At 32.8% G+C, this 20,921-nt stretch overlaps 2 protein-coding genes across 5 annotated transcripts; one reads left to right on the top strand and one right to left on the bottom strand.

Annotated features, from left to right (window-relative positions):
• Window positions 1-1,204: 1,204 nt before the first annotated feature.
• Window positions 1,205-7,713, bottom strand: LOC144574469 (xylan O-acetyltransferase 4-like). The gene is made up of 5 exons (XM_078324424.1): window positions 7,132-7,713; window positions 5,644-5,809; window positions 4,893-5,092; window positions 4,128-4,283; window positions 1,205-1,753 (listed from the first exon to the last, which is right to left on the bottom strand). The coding sequence occupies exons 1-5, from the start codon at window positions 7,590-7,592 to the stop codon at window positions 1,393-1,395; spliced, it is 1,344 nt and encodes a 447-aa protein (XP_078180550.1). The 5' UTR covers window positions 7,593-7,713; the 3' UTR covers window positions 1,205-1,392.
• Window positions 7,714-16,059: 8,346 nt separating this feature from the next.
• LOC144575243 (uncharacterized) lies at window positions 16,060-19,565 on the top strand. 4 transcript variants are annotated; one of them, XR_013518381.1, is made up of 10 exons: window positions 16,060-16,381; window positions 16,619-16,783; window positions 17,112-17,213; window positions 17,449-17,559; window positions 17,639-17,725; window positions 17,845-17,976; window positions 18,089-18,121; window positions 18,955-19,017; window positions 19,091-19,300; window positions 19,376-19,565. XR_013518381.1 is itself a non-coding variant. In XM_078325352.1 (10 exons), the coding sequence occupies exons 1-10, from the start codon at window positions 16,091-16,093 to the stop codon at window positions 19,302-19,304; spliced, it is 1,110 nt and encodes a 369-aa protein (XP_078181478.1). In that variant the 5' UTR covers window positions 16,060-16,090; the 3' UTR covers window positions 19,305-19,565. The 4 variants fall into 4 exon arrangements, 3 of the variants coding, with proteins under 3 accessions (XP_078181478.1, XP_078181481.1, XP_078181479.1); XM_078325352.1 differs by having other exon boundaries at window positions 19,091-19,176; window positions 19,265-19,565; XM_078325355.1 differs by having other exon boundaries at window positions 19,091-19,180; window positions 19,265-19,565.
• The last annotated feature ends 1,356 nt before the right edge of the window (window positions 19,566-20,921 follow it).

The raw sequence follows: 20,921 nt of genomic DNA, 5'->3' as shown, positions 1-20,921 counted from the left end.
AGTTATGAGTTAGCTTTTGCATAGAACGGTTCTTAAGATTAAGGTAAAGAATTGTTTCTTCTTTTCTGAATATAAGTATTTAACCGCTAAATAAGATGTAATTGTTCGATCTCTAAATGAGATGTAATTGTTTTACCTCTCATTGCCCCAACAATTTCATTTAAGATTTTTTATTTTTTTTACAGTAAACTGAGTAAAAGGAAAAGAGGTAACTCGGTCCATGAAATGATGAAAATAAATCGGTACCGACTTTTCATAGCTGTGAACATAATCATCAGTTTGGATCCTCTCCAGTTGTATTAAATAAATGCCTTCCAAGAAATAATGTTAATTTTTTTTTTGAAATAATGCACCCTTGGAGCATATACAAATTAATTTTCTATTTTAAATTTAATAGTTCAAATTAAACTTAATTAAATTGTTGCACGTTAATAGTCCCTGGCACTTTTATTGGTTAGTTATATGTTGCTTTAATAGATATAGCACTTTAATTTACTGATGTAGTTATCTGTTTGTAAATTTTATTTTTTATTAAAATATTTTCAAAAATAATGTTTAGTCCTATATATAATCCTTAATTTCACCCCTGTCAATAAATAGAAATGCTCCTCTTCCTTGTCTATGTAGTTACTATTTTTTGGATGAAATTAAAAGTGACTCAATTTCAAAACAGCTGTTTGCAATTGTATTTCGGTATCACCAATGGAGATGCTCTCATGTGTGTATGAGTGTATCCGTATTTTCTTTGGAGTCCGTGTCCTCTGCATTACCTCAAATTTTGGATTTGGAATTTCAGCCATCCGATCAGAATTGAATTATGCCAATACAAATCAGATAGTTCAGGTTCGTTCGGCAAAACCTCAAATTTTGAGTTACTGTAGACGATGCAAATTCCTTTCTTTGTTCTTGTGTAGTTAAAAATTTTAGGTTGCAATGCCTCTTCTTGTCATACCAGATTATAGAACAAGACACTAATAGCTAAACCATAGATGCACTAGAAAAAAATCATATTTTTTTTAACCTTTTTTCCCCTTAGATTTAAAGGATGACGATATCAGAATTTAAAACCAAATCAACATTCATATTTTTTCATTTTAAATTTTTCTTTTATGCAATAAGACTTTGGGGAGAACAAAAGTTATAATTTACAACTTCACTGCAGTGCCAACCCACAGCCATACTTAACCCCAAAACCAGCATCATATAAAAAATAATAACCAATATCTAACTTCTAAGAGGGAGGAAATGACAAGAATTTCCTAATTTTACATCAAATTGTTGGCAAAATTCTAGTAATATTTTTCCCATTTTTGAGTTGATACCTCATTGCTATTACTATCAGCTTGATGTCACTACCAACACTAACATCACCAATGTTTTTCTCATATCCTCTTATGATTTAGCACTCTTCGAAAGAATCTTACTATAAAGTATCTGATTCCATATATCAGGCACTCCAGGGAGGCACCAATGAATGCAATCGGCGTAAGTTTGTGGATCGGCCTGTTGCTTAGATGTCAACACTTTCCCCTGACGCACTGTGTACACCGACGTGTGTGCATCCTTGCGGTATTCAGACATCCTTGTTATGTCAATGAATGTAACGGGTACTTTTGACATTGATCGGGTCAGGTTGGAAACCGAATCAAACATTTGCGGGTCAGACCCGACATTTAACGGCTCAGTGTAATTCAGTACCGGTTGAGTCTCTAATGCACACCTAATACCATTCGGGTCGCCCCATTGATTCGAACTGCCAAAATAAATAAAAATAAAAGAGGGCAATTGTATGAGTACTCGGGGTCATGAAACTGACATAGGCACATTTAAAAAAAAAAAAACAAAGAAAAAACAAAACCTGGAGCCTTACATGTAAAACAAATAAAAGGAGACATTTCATTTTAAATTTATAAAGTACCTATTTAATAGAAATATTTACTCTATTAAACAAGTTATATATTTTAACCTTTTTGAGGGGTATAAATGAAATAAGTAATTTTGAGGTTTTTGAGGGGTATACATGAAATTCCCCAAAAACGAAAAGCCGAGTCATACCATTATTAACTTGGTCTAGGTGGTGGTTGGGACTTGGGAGGTGGTTGGGATATGAATAAATAGTTACCACTTATTAATGCACTTGATTCTAAAATAGACTAAACTAGAAAATAACAAAAGGGTCGGTAGATAAGTTTTGGCATTATTACCCACATACATACATCCAAAAATATATACCTCCCCTATAGTTTGGGTCTCAAATTTGCTCCAAAAATATAGAAATAATAATTGTCACATTTTATATGATATTCTAACAACTAGGAATGCCAAATCTAGCGCTCTGTTGAAGTAGGATTATTTGGTGCTTGGCATGAGAATCAATGCCCCTTGTATCTTGTGAAAAGTTGGAAAAAAAATTACATGCAAACAAAATTATTGAATTTTAATTCAGGAACCCAAAAACACCCCATCTTGATTATGCAAACGAAATTAATGATAATAAATTCTCCCTCAATTAACCAATTGTAAATCCCTTGCTTCTTAAATATCTCAGTGTAAATATGAAATAATTTTCTATTATGAAAAAAAAAACCATTTGCTCAATTTTTTTTTGGTCAAAGAGACTTCATTTATGCGGTTCATTGTTAACACTTCTTTTACTCGTGTTTCACTCGATTGAAGTTCTTCCAATATTTTTAAATTATCTTGTAAGCAACTCTAACATAAGGTATATAAAGTGCTCAAGTGATAAATATCTTATGTATAAATGTATGGTCCAGATCTGTCCAAAATGCAAAATTAAATTTCTTTAATTAAAACCTTAAAAGTTAGATGAGCTGACCCCACAGAATTACCATGCCAAGGACTTAAAAGTGGTGCTAAAAAAAGACGCAAAGCATGTTGTCAAGCACTTGGGTTTTGGCACAAGATCTGATAGAATCATGTGACCACACCTCGCATTTGTTTTATTGATTAAATACACATGACCCCACTATGGTATGTCTAATGTCTCCATAACTTTGATTGTAAATCCCTTACTAAATGATACCGATGTTTTTTACACCTTTCTATTTGTATCTCATGTGCTATCATGTGACTTTATAGAGTTAACTTCACGTTCTGAAAGAAATTGCAGATCTATAAATCAGTATTATACAACACTAATAACAATGCCCTGATTTAATTGATCACGTTATATGTAACAATTTTAAATAATGGATAACCTGTTAAGCTATCCAGGTTATATATGTGTATTTGTTTGGGCTTTCATAACTCCTCCAAAAACCCTTGTTTTTTGGAGTCCGGATCCTCTGAAGTAACTTAAATTTTGAGTTTAGATCTAAACCAATCCTACCCACTGTAGAAATGTAGAATGTACATGGTCCCCTTTAATATTTGTGCTAAAGCAAATCGAACAGTCTGTATCTAAACTCAAAATTTGAGTTAACTGATATGAATTCTTGTTTTGTGTTATTATCAAAGTGGAGAAAAGACATGTGACCTAAACTTTTGTTAGAGGATTTCAAAACTGTTGATGGGTCATTATAAATCCTAAAAAAAGGTTTTAAGGACCCACCAATTCCATCATCACTTGTGTCCTTTTATAATCTCTTAATTAGTTTAGTCCGATTTGCATGTCTTTTATACCACATTATTAGTTCGTTCCCTTGCTAGTCGCTTCATCTCAATGATTCTCTTGCATCATATGGCCCAACATAAATAATTGCATTTATTGGTCATACTAAGAATAGCACATGGTACTGGCAGCATGTCAAATGTCATGTAAAAACATATAGTGTACATATTTAAGCAATTTCAAATGAGACATGAAACTTGACAACTTGTCTAGTAGTTAGATCATTATTTTGAAATTTTTTAACACTTCTGAAATTACCGAAAAATACCAAATATATCCACTTGTAAAAAGTAGTATACTTAGGTCATTATCATATTTGTGCCCACTCAAAATTGCTATGACTAAATTTTTTTTATATCCCTCTGTAATATTTTCATTATAGTGTGTTAAATTGATTTGGGACTGAATCCAGAGTATGGCCATATTTTAGCAATAAAGAAAAGTTATATAAGCCTTGAATAATTATAACCGGTAATTACAAAAAAAAATTACTTACTTTATATGAAGAGGAGAAATACTCATGAAAAACACCATTTGTTTTGCCGGGTCGACATTTTTATAGATCCAATCCGACCAATTTTCCATTACTCGTTGGTACACATCAATCCTTATCACTTCTTCATGATCTGACCAATCTGTTGCATTTGGTCTCCTGTGAAAACCTAAATTATTCAGTAATACAGCAAAACACATTTCACTAGTAACTAAAATAGATATTGAAGATCACATCTATTTTGTATATATAAATTAGAATATAGTAAGAGAAGTGAGGCTACAGTACTATGCATAGCACATAGTAATCCGTACTATGGATCAACATCTTCATTTTCAAAGTCTGAACAATCTATCTGAACCAATCAAAATGATCTCCATATGAAAATGTACTTATAGATTAAATTTTATATGTTTAGAATGTTTTTACTATTTTTTAAGATAGGTAAAAATTACTTGATCTAAAGATTCTAGAACCATTCAAAAGTGGTGATTTTCTACCTATCTAAAAAAAATACTAAAAAAATTTAAAAAAAATGAAAAATTCAGTCTGCAAAAACATTTTCATATAGAAATCACATTGAACAGATCAGATCGACTATTTGAACTTTGAAAATGAAAATATTAATATGTAGTACAAATCAATTTGCCCTTAATAATTACTTCGCATGCAACTCCCATTTGTTCTTTACTTTTTTTTTAATGTTTTAAAAACCCTAGTTTTTTAGCCACTACTACAAAAGATACATGAGGTAAGTGTAGCACTTACAGAATTTTCATGTTGGGAGTGTTCATCCACCAAATGTAGGTATTAAAAATCAGATAATCCACGCCTTTCCAGTAAACAGCATGTCCCTCAATTCTATTGGGATTTATAATTCGATGAGGTATGCTGTGTATCTTTGGATTGTCTGAATTTGACTCAACCAAGAATGGGGCCCAGTAGAATTCTATACTCGCATTGTACTCCTGAATTAATAGCAAGTGGAAAAAAATGAGCAGATCTAAACACTGACTTTACAGAAATATTTTATACGTGTTACCATTTGCTTGCTAATTTAACACGGAGTGAGGCTATGTTAATATGTATGCATAAAGCGGATTAGTTCGTACTATGAATTAATATCTTCATTGTCAAAGTCCAAACAATCAATCTGAACCCACTCAACATGATGTCGATATGAAAATGTATTTGTAGATCAAATTTTACATTTTTTACAATATTTTTACTATTTTTTTAGATAGGTAGAAAATCACTTGATCTAAAAATTCTAGACCATTCAAAAGTAATTATTTTCTCCCTATTCAAAAGTCTACAAGTACATTTTCATATGGAAATCATGTTGAATAGTTCAAATCAACTGTTAGACCTTAGAAATAGAAATATTGATCTATAGTACATACCAATATGCGCTAGTACCATAGCCTCACTCTATTATTATGGATGGTCTTAATTCTCTCTAAAATTTGAATACATCAAAATAATTCACGGTTATATCAAATATGAAGTAAAATCTAACCTTGGAATAGAATATATTTCGGTTACCATCTTCCCATTTCTTTGCATATCTCAACTCAGATTGAACCATGCAAACCAACGACTCCCATTGATTTCGGTTCAAAGAGTCTCCCACAAACATAAGCCTCTTATTTCTCAACTGCTTCAGCAATAACAACGGTTCAAACCTTGATGCACAAAAATTGGAACAAAATTCTCAATCAAAAATCAAGGCCATTTTAATTAGTACATTTCATAATATGAAAAAAAATATATACGTGGGTCAACTAAGAGTAGACTTTCAGGGGAAAAGTCAACTCCACCTACTGAGAGACATTTCTGAAGTTAGATACAAAGTTAGGTACATTATCATTTGAATAATAAAGTGGGTTTGTTAACAGAATGTACATTTTACCAAACTAGGTAGCAGCTGAGCAGCAATCACCTTTCTGTTACAGGTGTATTTTTCTTTTGGACCTTTTTGTAAACATAAGTTAACCCATCATTATAAAAATATAAATTGAGGAACTTCATAATTTAGTGGCTGAAAGATGTAATAATTTGTCCTGAAATAAGATTCTCATCAACTTTTTGTTATCATCTTTTGTCATACAAAATGAGAAACTTGGAATTACAATGGAGCTTAAAGTACCCAACAATAAGAATAAGGTATAGTAGCACGTGGTATTGAAAAAAGGAGGAATTTCATGTATACCCCTCAAAAACCTCAAAATTACATATTTCCCCGCCTCTAAAATTCATAAATCATAATTACCTTTCAAAATTTTAGGAACTAACTTTTCTATTAAAACTCCTTTTAAATTTATAGAAAGACCCATTTTATCCTTTATTTAAAAAATATATTCCGTCTTCAAAATTGGTTGTTTTCGAAGACCCAAAATAAAAATAAAATGAATTTTGTTTTTCAAAGGGCATGTACGATGTATAACAAATGGTGTGCTAAGTAAACCAAATATAACTGGTGGCAAGAATGGTATCAGATTTGCAGTGTGAAATATTTAAATTAATTAAGAGCAGTTGGTTGACTTTTATCCGGAGCTGAAGGTAAGAGAGATCCATTGTCTCAACCAATCCTCGTAAAAAGATATTAAAAGAAAAGAGAAATGGTTGAAGCAGCCAAAAATTTCGAACTGTATATACACAGTTTTTTTATATGGTGAACTATTGAGGTCATAAGTGCAAACTTTCAAATGTCGGCAGCACTTAAATTCCCACATGCAAAAATCATGAGAAGAAAAAATTAAATATGCATCCTTGATATTAGTTAGAATTGTAAAGTTAACGTGAAGAGCGGTGCATAAACAAACAGAAACCCTGTCGGCACTCGGCAAGAGTCACTATCATTTTGCACATAACCCCTCCCACTTTACAAAATTTGAAACAACCAGATCTAATCCCCACAAACCACGGTCAATCGTGATCCCCTATCCTTACATTGATCAGTTCGATCTAGAAGTAAAATTCACACACACAGATACGACATATGTACCTTGGCAAAGAGCAATCGTTGGGTTGCCACCTCCATTGCTGAAAGGTCTCGTCTTTGCGACCGTTCCTGCCACAGGTGACTTGTAAGGTGAGAAAGCGGCATTCCTCCTCGTAGTACAGCGGGTAGCTTACGTTGTCAAAGACCCAGCGCCCGGCGGAGAGATCACACGTGTCAGGCGGGAGTTGCACGTGGAGCTGAGTGCCATTGAGCGGGAGACGGGGCCGGGGTTTGTGCTTCACGGCACGCACATAGATGAGGTCTTGGTGGATGCGCCAGAAGGAGAGCTCGGCCAAGGCCGCGATGTCCTCACCGTAGATGCAGATCGCGAGGAAGAAAATGGAGAGCACGGTGACGTAGAGGGGTATTTTCGTGGTTTTCTGGAAGTATGAGGCCACTTGACTGGTCAGAATTGAGGTGTCCGGGAGGCCGGTGCGAGGTGCTTTCCGGCGAGGCGTTTGCATTTAATTTGTTAAGAGAGAGACAGAGAGAGAGTTCTAGAGAGAGAAAGAGAGAAGGGGGACAATAAGTCTAGAGAGAGAGAGAGATGGTGTGATTATGAGGGGTGGTATGGTAAAGGAAGAAAGGAAAAGGGAGGAAGAGATGCGAGCAAGTGTGAGTGAGTTTGGTGCGTGGCGCTGCTCTGGAATCATATTACCTGAGGTAACAGAAATTTTGAGCTTAGATCTGGACCGTTCAATTGCTTTGCAGACGAATATTAAAGGGGCCCGGGCATTTCAACTCTGACCGGATTGGCCCGAATTATGATCGGACGGTTCATATTTATATTGAAAATTTGAGTTACTATAGAGAATCGGACCCAGCCCAGCTGTAGCTGTAGTTGGACTTATGGAAGGAGGTTGAGTGATCATGATAAGCTAGGTCTAGCATTTAATGCGTAGGCTACAACGATCGTTAAAAAAAGTGTTTACGCGAGAACTCAAGATCAAGCTCGCTTGCATTTAATGAGTAGTGATAATGTGATATTAATTTATCTGTTAATAATTTCAATTTGGACGGATAGATTTACAAAACATATAAAATTATTATAAATTTAAATTTGTATATGTGAATTTTAGTAAATCATACCGTTTAGATTTGTTATTAGACAAATTTCGATCGGATGTTCTTCAGAATTTTTTTATTCTTATTTTAATTCTATCACTTTATAAGTTTGCTTCTAAAAATAATTTTACTTTCGTCTTTTGTTTTGATGATTTTACTAATAAATAATTATTTTGAAAATAAGTTAAAATGATATTTTAACTGCAATTTCTAAAGCTAAGTGAATATACCTTATTTATTGTCAAAAGAGCAAAAAATATATATAAGTAAAAATTATAAAAAGAATATTTGCTTTTATTTAATTCGCAAGTGCTAGAAAAAATTAAAATTAAACTACTAATTATGAGCCAGCTTTCAAATTACAAAAGAATCATAATGTATACAAAGAATATAACAAAAATCTTGATCCTTAAACTTTCTAAAGAAAAGCAAATTAATCAACTAATGCTCGTTACAATCGAATTGGTTTTCGAACTTCCGATAGAAGCAAATTACTAAAATCAGTCCATGAGAGAAATTCAAAGACTAACTTCATTTTTTCCCTGTTTTATTAAAAATTCAATAATGTGTTGCTGTAAATCAAAGTTAAATGACCAACTTAAATTTTGTATTAATGCAAAAGCTCTATTTGTTGGGAAAAAAAAAATTAAAGACCAAATTTATTTTCTTAAAGAGAACTGAATAAACAAATTTGAATTCTATCATAGTTAGCACCCTAATTTTTTAAATACATTATAAAAATATTATTTGTCATTCTCCCTTTTCGCTTAAACATAGAAGCTGAAAGGTCCGTTTATGTAATAAATTAATAGACCAAGACCACAGGGGTTGGAAAATGTGAATGATTTGCTTTCAAATTGATTTGCGGAGGAATTTGAGGAATTTGTTGGTCAAAAGGTGTGACCTAATTCCAAAAATTTCAAGCTTTTCTTGAATCCGTGTTGTCTTGTTTTACCGCGTGTTACACATTCATCTTCTCGTGAACACCACATTATAATTTTTAAATCTTATTAAATCATTTTTAGAATTTTTGAATTTATAATGTGGTGTTTTTTTATTTCAAAAGAAAAAACACCACATTATAAATTCGAAATTCTAAAAATGATTTAATAAGATTTAAAATTTGCAATTCAAATGGTAAATTAAAAAAAAAATTTGTTCTTAATTAATGCAAATTATATTCTTTTAGAAGAAAATAATTTCGTATTTTAGTATAAATCACATAAATATTGCAAACTATATATTCTTAAAATAAATTTTACTATTATCTCTACCGACAATTAAACTTCTCAATTGAAAAAAAAATGTAAAAAAAGAAAATAGTTAAGTAGAGATTCGGATTCCTAATTTTCTTAAGAGTTGCAATTTAATATAAAAAAATTCACCGAAGCGATTTTTTAGAACCACATGAAATTTAACACATCACATATTCGAAATGAAATCCGCTGCTATTCTCTTCTTCCTGTGAACAGTAACCCTGCTATCCCTGTTCAATTTTTTCAAAATTTTTCTGTGAACAGAAATCCGTTCAATTTTTTGGGGAACGAATCTCAAAGGAATTTTTTCAAAACTTTTCTGTGCACGCATCTCGAAACAATTCGATGATTAAATTTGAAAAAACAGAGATAACAGACACTGTTTATGCACGAGAATAACAGCAGATTTTGATCCCACATATTCACATCATATCATATCCTAACATAAGATACATGAACTGAATCTTTCCACCAATGGAGAAGTATCATGTAACCAACCAGCCAACAACCTGATGTGAAACCACAAAATTGATTAGGTCGTTATTTTTTTTCAATTAAATAAAATTAAAAAAAAAATGTATGGTGACATTATTTCTTGAAAATACTAGAATAGTGACATGAAGTTTTACCTGATATTGCCTTTCCTTTTGTTAAACGCAAGGACTAAATTAATGCGGCTGTTGGATAAAGTAATAGTTTGTTAGGTATTAATAAATTGGGATTTTGAGATCATTTGGGAAAGGAAGGGTTTTGATTGGCATCTGATTAAAATTTGTCTGATACTCAATTTTAATGTGTTTGAGTTGCGTTGAAATTTACTTTAGATTTACAAAATGATTAAAATTAATATAGGTTTTAATATGTTTGCGTGAATCTCGATGCGAATTGGACATTTTGAAGTCACTCGACGGATGAGATTAGTACATATTTAAATATACTAGAAAAAATCTCGATGTGGATCAGACGGTTTACATTTATGAGACCGTTAAAATTAGTGTACATTTAAATATGTGTGCACAAATTTTAACGTAGATCGAACGACTTAGATCGGACATGAGATAGATTTACGTTAGGTGACCGTTGAAAGACCGCTCCATTTATTTTGTGGTGAATGTTCAGTTCCTCTCCAATAGTAAACATTTTATTAGATAATGCATGCATGAGCATATCAGAACAATTAAACTCAAATTATGATTAAATTTAGCTAATTGTTATACATTAAATGGTCCATTCAGATTGTAACTCTCAATATTAATCTTCAGTTTATTATTGGAATTAATATCTCACTACTATTAGAATTTATTTTCTCATTTATTATACAATGAGTTTTTATTTACAATTTTTAACCTATAAATAGAGACTTTGTAATCTTGTAATGTACACATGTGAGAAATGTATAAATAATAATATTGTCATCTTTTATATTTACTTTCCATCTTGTTTCTTTTCTTTATCCTTATTTTACAACACTAATTACATTTTCAAACTATTTTATTGGAGGCCACATGTATCATTGTTAATTTAAATGGTTACCATAGATTAAACTTCTCTTTAGCACAATTAATGCTAATTAATTAATGTTGGTGAATGCTTCTTATATGAACCAAATACGTACGTACGGCAACCAACTGATGTAATAAATAGATCTTAACTAATCAATCATGACCATTGGATGCGAGATGTGTGAATCACATTTTTGTAATTTAAGGACTGATATTGACCTCTCCAGCCCAAACAAAAGTTGTTTTAATTAAAGACATGTCCTATTTAAGAGTACAACTTTAATAAATGCATGATATTATGTAAATATAATTTTTTTATATATTTTATATGAGGAAATTTATAAATTGTAAATAATTTCCTCTGGACACCTAAATAATTAGGGACCACTTATATTAATTTAAACTAAATTTGGCACTAATTATGCTAATTTGGTACATTTCTAACAAATTTATAACTAATTTAAACTAGAAAAATAATAGATACAATAATTAGGGACTTACGTGCAAAATTGGCAAAAAGAGAAACTTTATAACTGAGAATCTCGGTAGTCCACTTCTTTTCTCCACCGCCAAAACGGTCCAAAAAAAAAAAGGGTCATCGAGAATCTCGACAATTTGTCCATCTATATAATTTCCACAAAATCGTGGACATTTATATTAATGTTTATTCAATGTTGGATATTAATAAAAATTTCGGCTTTGAGGAGCGTAATTGCCATGTTAGATCATAATCTGCTGTGATTGGTAGGTTATTTGTGCAGTTGGGCATAGGGGTGTTCATTGGTTCAGTTCGGTTGAAATCGAACTGAACTAGACAAACTAAAGTTATAATTCGGTTTTAAAAATAGAACCGAACTGAACCGATTTAGCATTGCAACGGAACCGAATCAAAGTTTTATTTCGGTTTGTTCGGTTCAAACCGAAATATATTAATTTTTTTTATTTAAAGCAATTGATTTACAATAAACCGAAGTATATTAAAAAATAAATCGGGTATTAAGAAATAAATTGGGATATTAAGAAATAAATCGAAGTATTTAAAATAATTAATTAAGAAATAAACTGAGGTATTAAGAAAAAAACCGGGACGGTCCGGACTAAATTCATAATATATAAAAGTTCAGCCGGTTCGATTATTTCGGTTTTGAAAATTCCAAACCGAACTGAACCGAACCATTAAACCAAAAAAACCAAACCGTTTGATCCGAACTAATTCGGTTCGATTCAAAACTGATTAATCCGGACCCAATAAACACCTCTAGTTGGGCATCAAATTGCATGCGTTCCAAGGTTGAACCGTATGAGTTTCCTGTATTTAGCAACTTTGTCTGCTGCAACTTGTATTCTGTGTGTTTGGCTACTCCAAAGTGCATGAGGTTTAAGGCACATCTGCATGAGAATGAGCTGTTCCGAATGCTTCGTTTTATAACTGTTTTAGCTCTAAAAATATCAAAAAATATGCAATTTTACAAAACCAAATAACAAAAGTAATATAGTTCGACCAAAAATAAATATCTATAACTCGATTTTTAACAATATTTTAGATCAAAAGATAGACAAAAACACTATATTTCTGACCCTATCAATGTATGACAATTAATATATAACCATCATAACCTTGTTAATAATTACAATTTACCTTCTGATTTTAAGAGAAACTAAAACACAACAGTTAATACTAATTATAATAGTTGTCAACATATAATTATAGTCTTTTATTTAGTGATTTAAGTCTTTGTTGGACATGGGACCCAAATCGGTTCAATGTCAGTTCAGATCTATCTAATTCGCTTCATAGTTTGTGTAGTTAATCTACACAAATATTAAAATGACTCACATGAATTATGAAATGAATCAAACAGGGCTGAGTAGGTATAGAACCAATTTGAGTCCAATGTCCATCAAATGCGACCATCTTCCAATGCAGGAATGCGTATTCTCTGCATTAACTCAAAAAGAAATCTTTAGAGTTAATAAATCTCAACCATACCTATTTTGGTTCAATTAAAGGAGGGCTTGACCCTCATCTCTGTCTCAAAAAAAAAAAAAAATCTCAACCGTCTGATTTTAAACGGAGCCAATCCGACCTCTGCTTATGATACAGGGACTCTTTAATATTAGTGCAGATCTAGTTTGCACAAATCTTAAAATAGATCGGATGATCATAATTCATTAACTCAAAAGATTACCTTACGCAGATCTAGCGATACATAACCATCATATCAGTTATTGTTCATTGCTCATATATTTTCAAAAGTTAATTAATAGGTAATTTTCATCATCCATGGTGAGAAATTAATCCGACTGTTATGTATACAATAATATATAGTTAATGACTGTATGAATCATTACTGTTGGAAATACTAAAGAATTGGAAGATTGATCTGAGTCGTTTTTCATTGATTAAGCGACTGGGATTAATTAAGGCAAAAATCTACGTCTTTTCTTATACTTTTAGAAATAAGAAAAATGCAATATGTACCTTGGTACCTGCGCGTACCAAATACATAAAATACACCAACAATAACAAATGGCTAGTTGATAGTCTTGTAATATAAATAGAGCATAGCAATAATGTATCAAGTATATGTGAATATCAAATTATCAATACATATAGAAATACGAGGAGGGTTCAAATGCCTTCATGTTTTTGTGCCTCCATCTCTCTCCATCATTTTCAAAGTTCAAACAGTTGATCCGAACTGCTCAACCTAACCTCCATACTAAAATATGTTTGGAGACCAAATTTTATATTTTTAGGAATTTTTTTACTATTTTTTTAGATAGGTACAAAAATACTGTTTTTAGATGGTTCAGATTTACTGATTTTGTACCTATCTAAAAAAATAGTAAACAAATTCCTAAAAATATAAAATTTGGTCTCCAAACATATTTTAGTATGAAGGTTAGGTTGAGTGGTTCGGATCGACTGTTTGAACTTTGAAAATGATGGAGAGAGATGGAGGCATGATGGAGGCACAAAAACATGGAGGCATTTGAACCCTCCTCTAGAAATACAATCAAATTGTATGTTTGGTTGCAATCTTAAAATAACAAGAATGGTGAAATTGACGTCTGTCTTATTAGAATAGTTTGTTTCAAAGAATAGCTTGTTCTAATAAGACAAACAAATTTGATTCTCTATTTTTGCTATTCTAACACAACCAAACACAAAATAACTTGTTCTTAAGAATAGCCTATTCTCAATCCAACCAAACATAAACTTAATAAAATCAACAGTCACTTATCATAAAACAACCATTAGGAACTTGTTTTAATTAATTAGTAGTTGACAAGTAATCAACATATCGATTGTTGTAATATATCAGCCGGCCTAATTAAATTGCAGGTACTTTAGAGTTGTAAGTTAAATCAAACCAAAATATTTTAGGCACTTCTCTTAATAAATAGGTCTGCGGACTTTGTATTGCTAAATCATGCTATTTAGCCTCACATTCATCCTACTAATATTTAGGCATTTTCTCTCTATGCATAAAGCACGTCACCGACATGGGGTCCATCTGAAAGTCCAGGTGCACACGTACGGTTATACAGTTCCAACAAGCCAGCACCACAACAAATCCTCCGAACCATGCAATCCCTAGCCGGGTCCGGATCCCCTAAAGTAATCCAATTTTTTAGTTTTGGATCAGGACCATTTGATTCGAATTCGTCGCTCTAGATCGCTTCACGATTCAGAATCGTTGTTGGGATGTGTGCGCTTCAATTCGGATGGATTTTCGCATATTTGAATCGGACGGTTTCGATCTAAAATTCAAAAATTGAATTACTTCACTGGATCTGAATTCATCCCTAGCTAGACCATCCAAATTTGTTGTCTGTGATAGATACTATTTTTCCTATTTATAGATGCTAATTTTCCTATTTGTGAAATACTAATTTTTGAAAGGGAGTAGTACTCTGTATTTAATTAATGGGAATGTAGACAACATGTAAAGCAAATATAGTTATGCAGTGCAGATCAAAATGTAGAGACCAAATTTAAGATCCACTGCTGCGAAATTTAGAATTTTATTTTACTATAATTGAATCAGTATCACCACACCAAATCTGTTGACCAAATCAATTTCCCCTGAAGATCTCATATCTTGCGTAACCTTTTTGAAAATCAACCGTTCAAATACGTGCTGCACAAATCTGAAAGCCAAAATAATACTGGACCCCCTACGCTATCCCCGAACAGGCACCGGACACGTCGGTCACGCAAATATGAGATACCTCAGTGGATATGTGGGAGAATTCGTATCCTCTGAGATATCTCAAACTTTGCGTCACTTTATGGAAAATCCCAACCGTTTAAATACGCTCTGCACGAATCTCAAAGCACACATAATACCGACCTCTAAATCACCCCCAAATAGGCACCGGTAACGTCGGTCACGCAGAAGGAAATGATATCCTCTGTGGAGTTTTTCCGTGCGGAGCTATGCAGAGTTTTTAATCTGATCTGTTCGTTTCGGATCAGACGGACCGGATTAAAAGTTCCGCAAATTTTGAGTTTTTTTAAAATTCAAACAAAATCTGATTTGAATTGTCTGATTCGAAACAAACAGATCAGATTAAAAATTTCGCAAAGCTCCGGAGAAAATACATTTTCAGAAGAAAATGCTCCGACGGAAAAACTCCGCCGAGGATACGCTTTCCACGCAGAAGTTGATATATCTCAGAGGATACGCACTCTAGGTGGGACGTCATCTCAGCGGGATTTTGTTTCTCTTCGACACCAATTTTCCACGATTATTTACGTTCTCCTCTAACTACCACTAATACTCCAACACGTTATGTATGTACAAAGTCGTAGAAAAATGTCAGCAGAAAATAGACAGATCAAAACAGGAGGGTTTGAGTTGGGAAGAAAGGAAATTAAACGAGGGAGGGGGAGTCCGCATCGTCTGCATTAACTCTATTTAGAGTTAATATATATCAGCCGTCCGATTGTAAACCGAACCCATCCGGTCCCCGCCTAAAACATAGGATGTCTTTAATATTCGTGCAAATTTAGTTCACACGAACTTTAAAGCATGTCGGACAGTCCAGATGTATTAACTCAAAAGATTCCTTTCTAAGTTAATGCAGAGGATACGAATTAAGGGAGCGGCGCCTCGATTGATCGGAGGAATGATGGCAACGAGCATCGAGCTTCCGATTAAGAGAGAATATGAATATGGAGATGAGGAAGAGGAGGCGTTGAAGAAAGCGAAGACGGAAAAGGAAGGCGACAAGGAGGCGAACGAGGATGAAATCATGGCAGATAGTTTTGCAGACGAGGATGAGGGTACCGACTCTAGCGAGGAGGAGGAGGAGGACGTCATGTTGACGTTGGAGAAGGAGGCGGAATTGTACAATCAAATCGAATTAGATGATAATTTTGCAAAGGTGGACATAGTCAGGGAATACCAGTTGTTTTGTGTAAGTACGCATGCTCTCCTTTCCGGTTAATCCCTTCTCCCTTCTCCCTTCTCTATTCTCTACTCAACTACTTAATATTCAGAGAATTTTGAGGATCATCGGGGCAGTTTCCTCTGGATAATTGCATAAATGATCAAATCTAATCCAACTTTTTATTTTTTTTTATCTATTCATTGGGCCTGTCAAAACGAAGATAGAAAAATTAGATTATTAAACAAAAGTTGATAAATGTTACAGCGATTAACCGGAGATCCTGATCGTGAAAAAAAGATTTTCTCTGAGAATGATGCACTCGACCTGTTGTCTGATGATGAGATAAATAGGTTTTGGAAAAAGACCTGGCACATGCGCCCAAATCCATCTGGTTTGTCAGACTACGAGGTCCTAACTATCTACCCCTATGTAAGTAACTTTTTTTTTCCCTTTCTTTCTATACCTTTACCCTATCTCTGGATATATTGTTAAACAGCTCTAGCTACATGACATGTGTAAATTTTCTATCTGTTATGCTATGCTGCCAATGCGCATGTTACATCAATTAACAAAGTATGACACTGAAATAGGAATTTCAATGGTTTTCTGACCAAAAACCAATATTTTATTTCTTTGTTCCTTCTTGTATTCTGCTTATTTTATTTGTTTATTTTTTTTTTTTTGAGAGAAACCCTTAGGTATGTATTCTGCTTATTGATTCTGCTCATCTAATATAATACCCTCTTCATCAATGCAGGAGGACCACCCATTCTACTATGATTATGCTTTTCTTTCTCGTACCTATGAATATGACCGTACATATCAGAAGTTCATAGAGGAGCTACATAAAAAAATTGAGGTGAACTATCATGCTTTTGCACATTTTGCAATTATTATGAATGCTATTGTTATATGGCTTAGGCCTTCTGACCATCATCTTTGTTGTTAATTATTATTGTTAATGACAATGATGATGATTTAAGAAAAAGCAGAAGGGGCTGGTATTGACAATCGAAAAGGAAAATCTAACAATTTGTTTTAGACTTGTGTCTATGTTGTTAATTTCTCATGAATTTGTTTATTTCCTTGGTTAGTGGAGCCCTACTAGGTCAGATGGATACGCAAGAACTAAAGAAATTTTGAAAGGATACCCGGGACTGCTAGTTGATGATTATGATGCGATAAATGTAGATAATAGTGCCAACGTAGGTTCCTTTTGTCAATCTTGTTGAAATTGTTAATCTAGTTCGTGGTTGTACAAATAATGACCTGCTTTTGTCACAGGTGGCTATTGCCCTGAGCCATGCAAGACAAAATGCGAAAGAATTGATTCCACTTTTTGTCGAGCTCTATAAACTTGAGATGAATAAGGTTTATATTTCCAGCCCTTGACTCAGGATTGTTATTATTATTTTTTTTTAATTATACATGTTTGTTTGGTGCAAAAGACTGTTGTTAAGTTACTCCGCTAATGTAACACTTTCATGTAGGAGGATATTGTGCAATCATTGAAGCTTATCGTTGACAAGAAGGGGGGGTTAGAATGTTACCCCCTTAACAAAGTCTTAATTGAAGAAGCCCTTAGGAATGAGAAGGGGCCCGGGATCAGCCTAATGTCTAAAGTAAGTTACTTTATATTTTCTGGTTTTGCAAGTTGCTTATTCTATAATATATGTTAAAGAGTTAGTTTACCTACTTAGCCTGACTCTATTCAATTTCCTGTCCCATCTCTAGTATGATTGCATGAAGATGTGGATCCATGATAAGGTGAGTTTTTGTCTCACTGCTGCGATTGTCCTCCTTTTCAACAGTAATCCAATGCAATATCATAGTGCTGATGAAGTGTTGATTTGAACATATAAATAAATCGTCAGCTTGGTATATCTGATTGTCAAACCCAGTTAACTTAAAATTAAGAAACCATACATCTAATATGGGTAATAAAGTGTCAACCATTATTACTGAAGTGTTTTCATGCGGTTATAATTGTGTGTATAGAGAGAGAGAGAGGGTCGTGCTATGGTGAGTTGTGATGTAAGAGTCTTGTTTGACTTGACGCTCATATTTTTGTTTTCAAAGTTCAAACAGCCGATTTGAGCTGTTCAACATGATCTCCATATTGAAATGTGCTTTGGAGGCCAAAATTTACATTTTTTGGGAATCTTTACTATCTTTTAGATGGCTAGAAAATCGTTGTTTTTGGATTGATTTTGGACCATCAAAAAACAGTGATTTAAAAAAATAGTAATAAGTTTCTTAAAAATATAAAATTTTGGTCTCCTAGCACTTTTCAATATGTAGATCATGTTGAGCTGTTCAGATCGATTGTTTGATCTTTCAAATGTAGAAAATATGGGAATGAAGTTAAACAAGGCTCTTAACTCACCATAGCCCAACTCTCTCTCTCTATATATATAAATATAGATTCTGTCAACCTGGACCAACTAAAGCAACATGTAAAATAGCTTTTTTTAAAAAGATATATTATTTTATTTGTTTTGTTTCTTGTCTTGTCTTGCTAATTTCATTTCTCTTGTGATTTAATAAGCTAAATTTTTATTTCTCCTGGTTTTTGTCTTTTGTGCTTGCATCACGTGTAGACAGGGGAAGCATCTGTAGAGGAGGATAACAAGCTGGAGGATCTCGTCACCGGTTATTTTGAGGTAGAAAAATTCAGAATTTCTTTCTTTTTTTGCTTTATGATGTATGTCTGAGTTAACAATCATTTGTTGCCAGCAATCTATGGTGTGTGTAGATGATTATACTGACTATGTCAACGAGAAGATCAGGGTCGCTCAGGTGTTGAAAATTATAGATGATAGGTAGGTGTTGATATTAATTGTTTAAATAATACAATTTAGCTTTTCTTCTTTCACTGTTATCTTTCTAATCTTCTCTCTCTTTGGTTAGCTATTCTGTTCCCCCTGCAGTACTGTATAGTTGGTGGTAGCCTGCTGCCTCTCCTTAACTAATGCCAAGCACGTCCAACATTTAGAATACGAAAGCAATTGCACTGTGGAGTTGGCTTTTATAAAACAAAGCAACGTTGTACTCATTTTTGTAAACATTTGTTCTCCCTACTCTTTTTTTTTTTTTTGACAAAAGTGGGGGTAAATTCAGAGACTAATATCAGTGTATCTTACAAAGGGTGGTACTGTTCCTCCCTTCTCTTGATAGGCAAGTATATATATGCATGTAAGAATCCTTTCTTTGATTCCTCTTTTTCTCTTTTGATCATTTGTTTGAAAGTTGAAATTAACGAGCCATTTTACCTGCCAGATAAATAAAATTTAAAGCATGGGTCAGAGCAGTCGGCTTTTGGAAATGAAAGATCCCCAATAAATCTGTTGTTCATGAAATTCATTTTGCTCATATGTATAAATTACAGCATAATTAATCGTATTGATTATTACTTTACTTGCTGTCAGTATTTTAAAAGATATACTTGTGTCCAGTTTTTTTAAATATTACAGACGTAATATTCTCATTTTAAATATCTAATTATTTATTTGACATTAAATTTTTTGGTACGAAATCAGAAAATTAATTCTACTTTAAAATAAATCAAACTATAAAAAAATAAAGTACTTCATGAGTTTTACTCTCTTCCTAATATATAGATTTAGGGGTGTTCATCTGTTTGATTCGGTTAAAATCAGAAAATCCAAAGTTATAATTCCGTTTCAAAAATAGAAGCGAACCAAACTGACCGAACTAAAGTTTTATTTTACTTTGTTCGGTTCAAGTTGAAATATATTATTATTTTTATTTAAAGCAATTGATTTATAATAAGCTAAAGTATATTAAGAAATAAATCGGGGTATTAAGAAATAAACCGGGATATTAAGAAATAAACCGAAGTATTTAAAGAATTTTATTAAGAAATAAACTGGGGCAGTCCGGACTAAATTCATAATATATAAAAGTTTGGTCGTTTCGGTTATTTTTGTTTTGAAAATTTTCAAACTAAACCAAACCGAAGTTATAATGTAGTTTAAAAAAACAAACCAAATTGAACCACTAAACCAAAAAAATCAAACCATCTAGTCCAAACTAATTCGGTTCGGTTCAAAATTGACTAAACCGGACCCTATGAACACCCCTATATAGATTAATCGGATCTTTTATCAGAATTCTTTATAGTGGAAGTACCGGCAAAAGGTTTCCTCTTTTTTTTTCTTTGGATATTAATCAAAAGATAATCCAAACTATTCCTACAACTAAAAAGGAGTCAAACTCATAATTCCTCTTATTCTTTATTTCTTTTTAAAGAAAAACTCACGAAATTAAATATTGTATTTTTGTCTCGTTTTCTTTTATTTCTCTGTGTGTCTCGATTTACATAGCTTTTTTTTTTTTGTTTTTGATGTGAAGATTTATATAGCTTCTAATTTGCCTTGTGGATAGTAGATATATATAGTGCTAGTATCACGTATATAGTTTCTTAATATGAGTGATGCTTCTATGGACATAAGAACCTATTTGTAAAATGAACACTCGTTTTATTTTCAAAGTTCAAACAGTTGATCCGAACCGTTCATCTTGTTCTCCATATTAATATGTGCTT

This window comes from Carex rostrata, chromosome 23 (assembly GCF_964058835.1).
Source record: "Carex rostrata chromosome 23, lpCarRost1.2, whole genome shotgun sequence".
NCBI classification, from domain to species: Eukaryota; Viridiplantae; Streptophyta; class Magnoliopsida; order Poales; family Cyperaceae; genus Carex; species Carex rostrata.
This window is presented reverse-complemented; position numbering and strand designations above follow the sequence as displayed.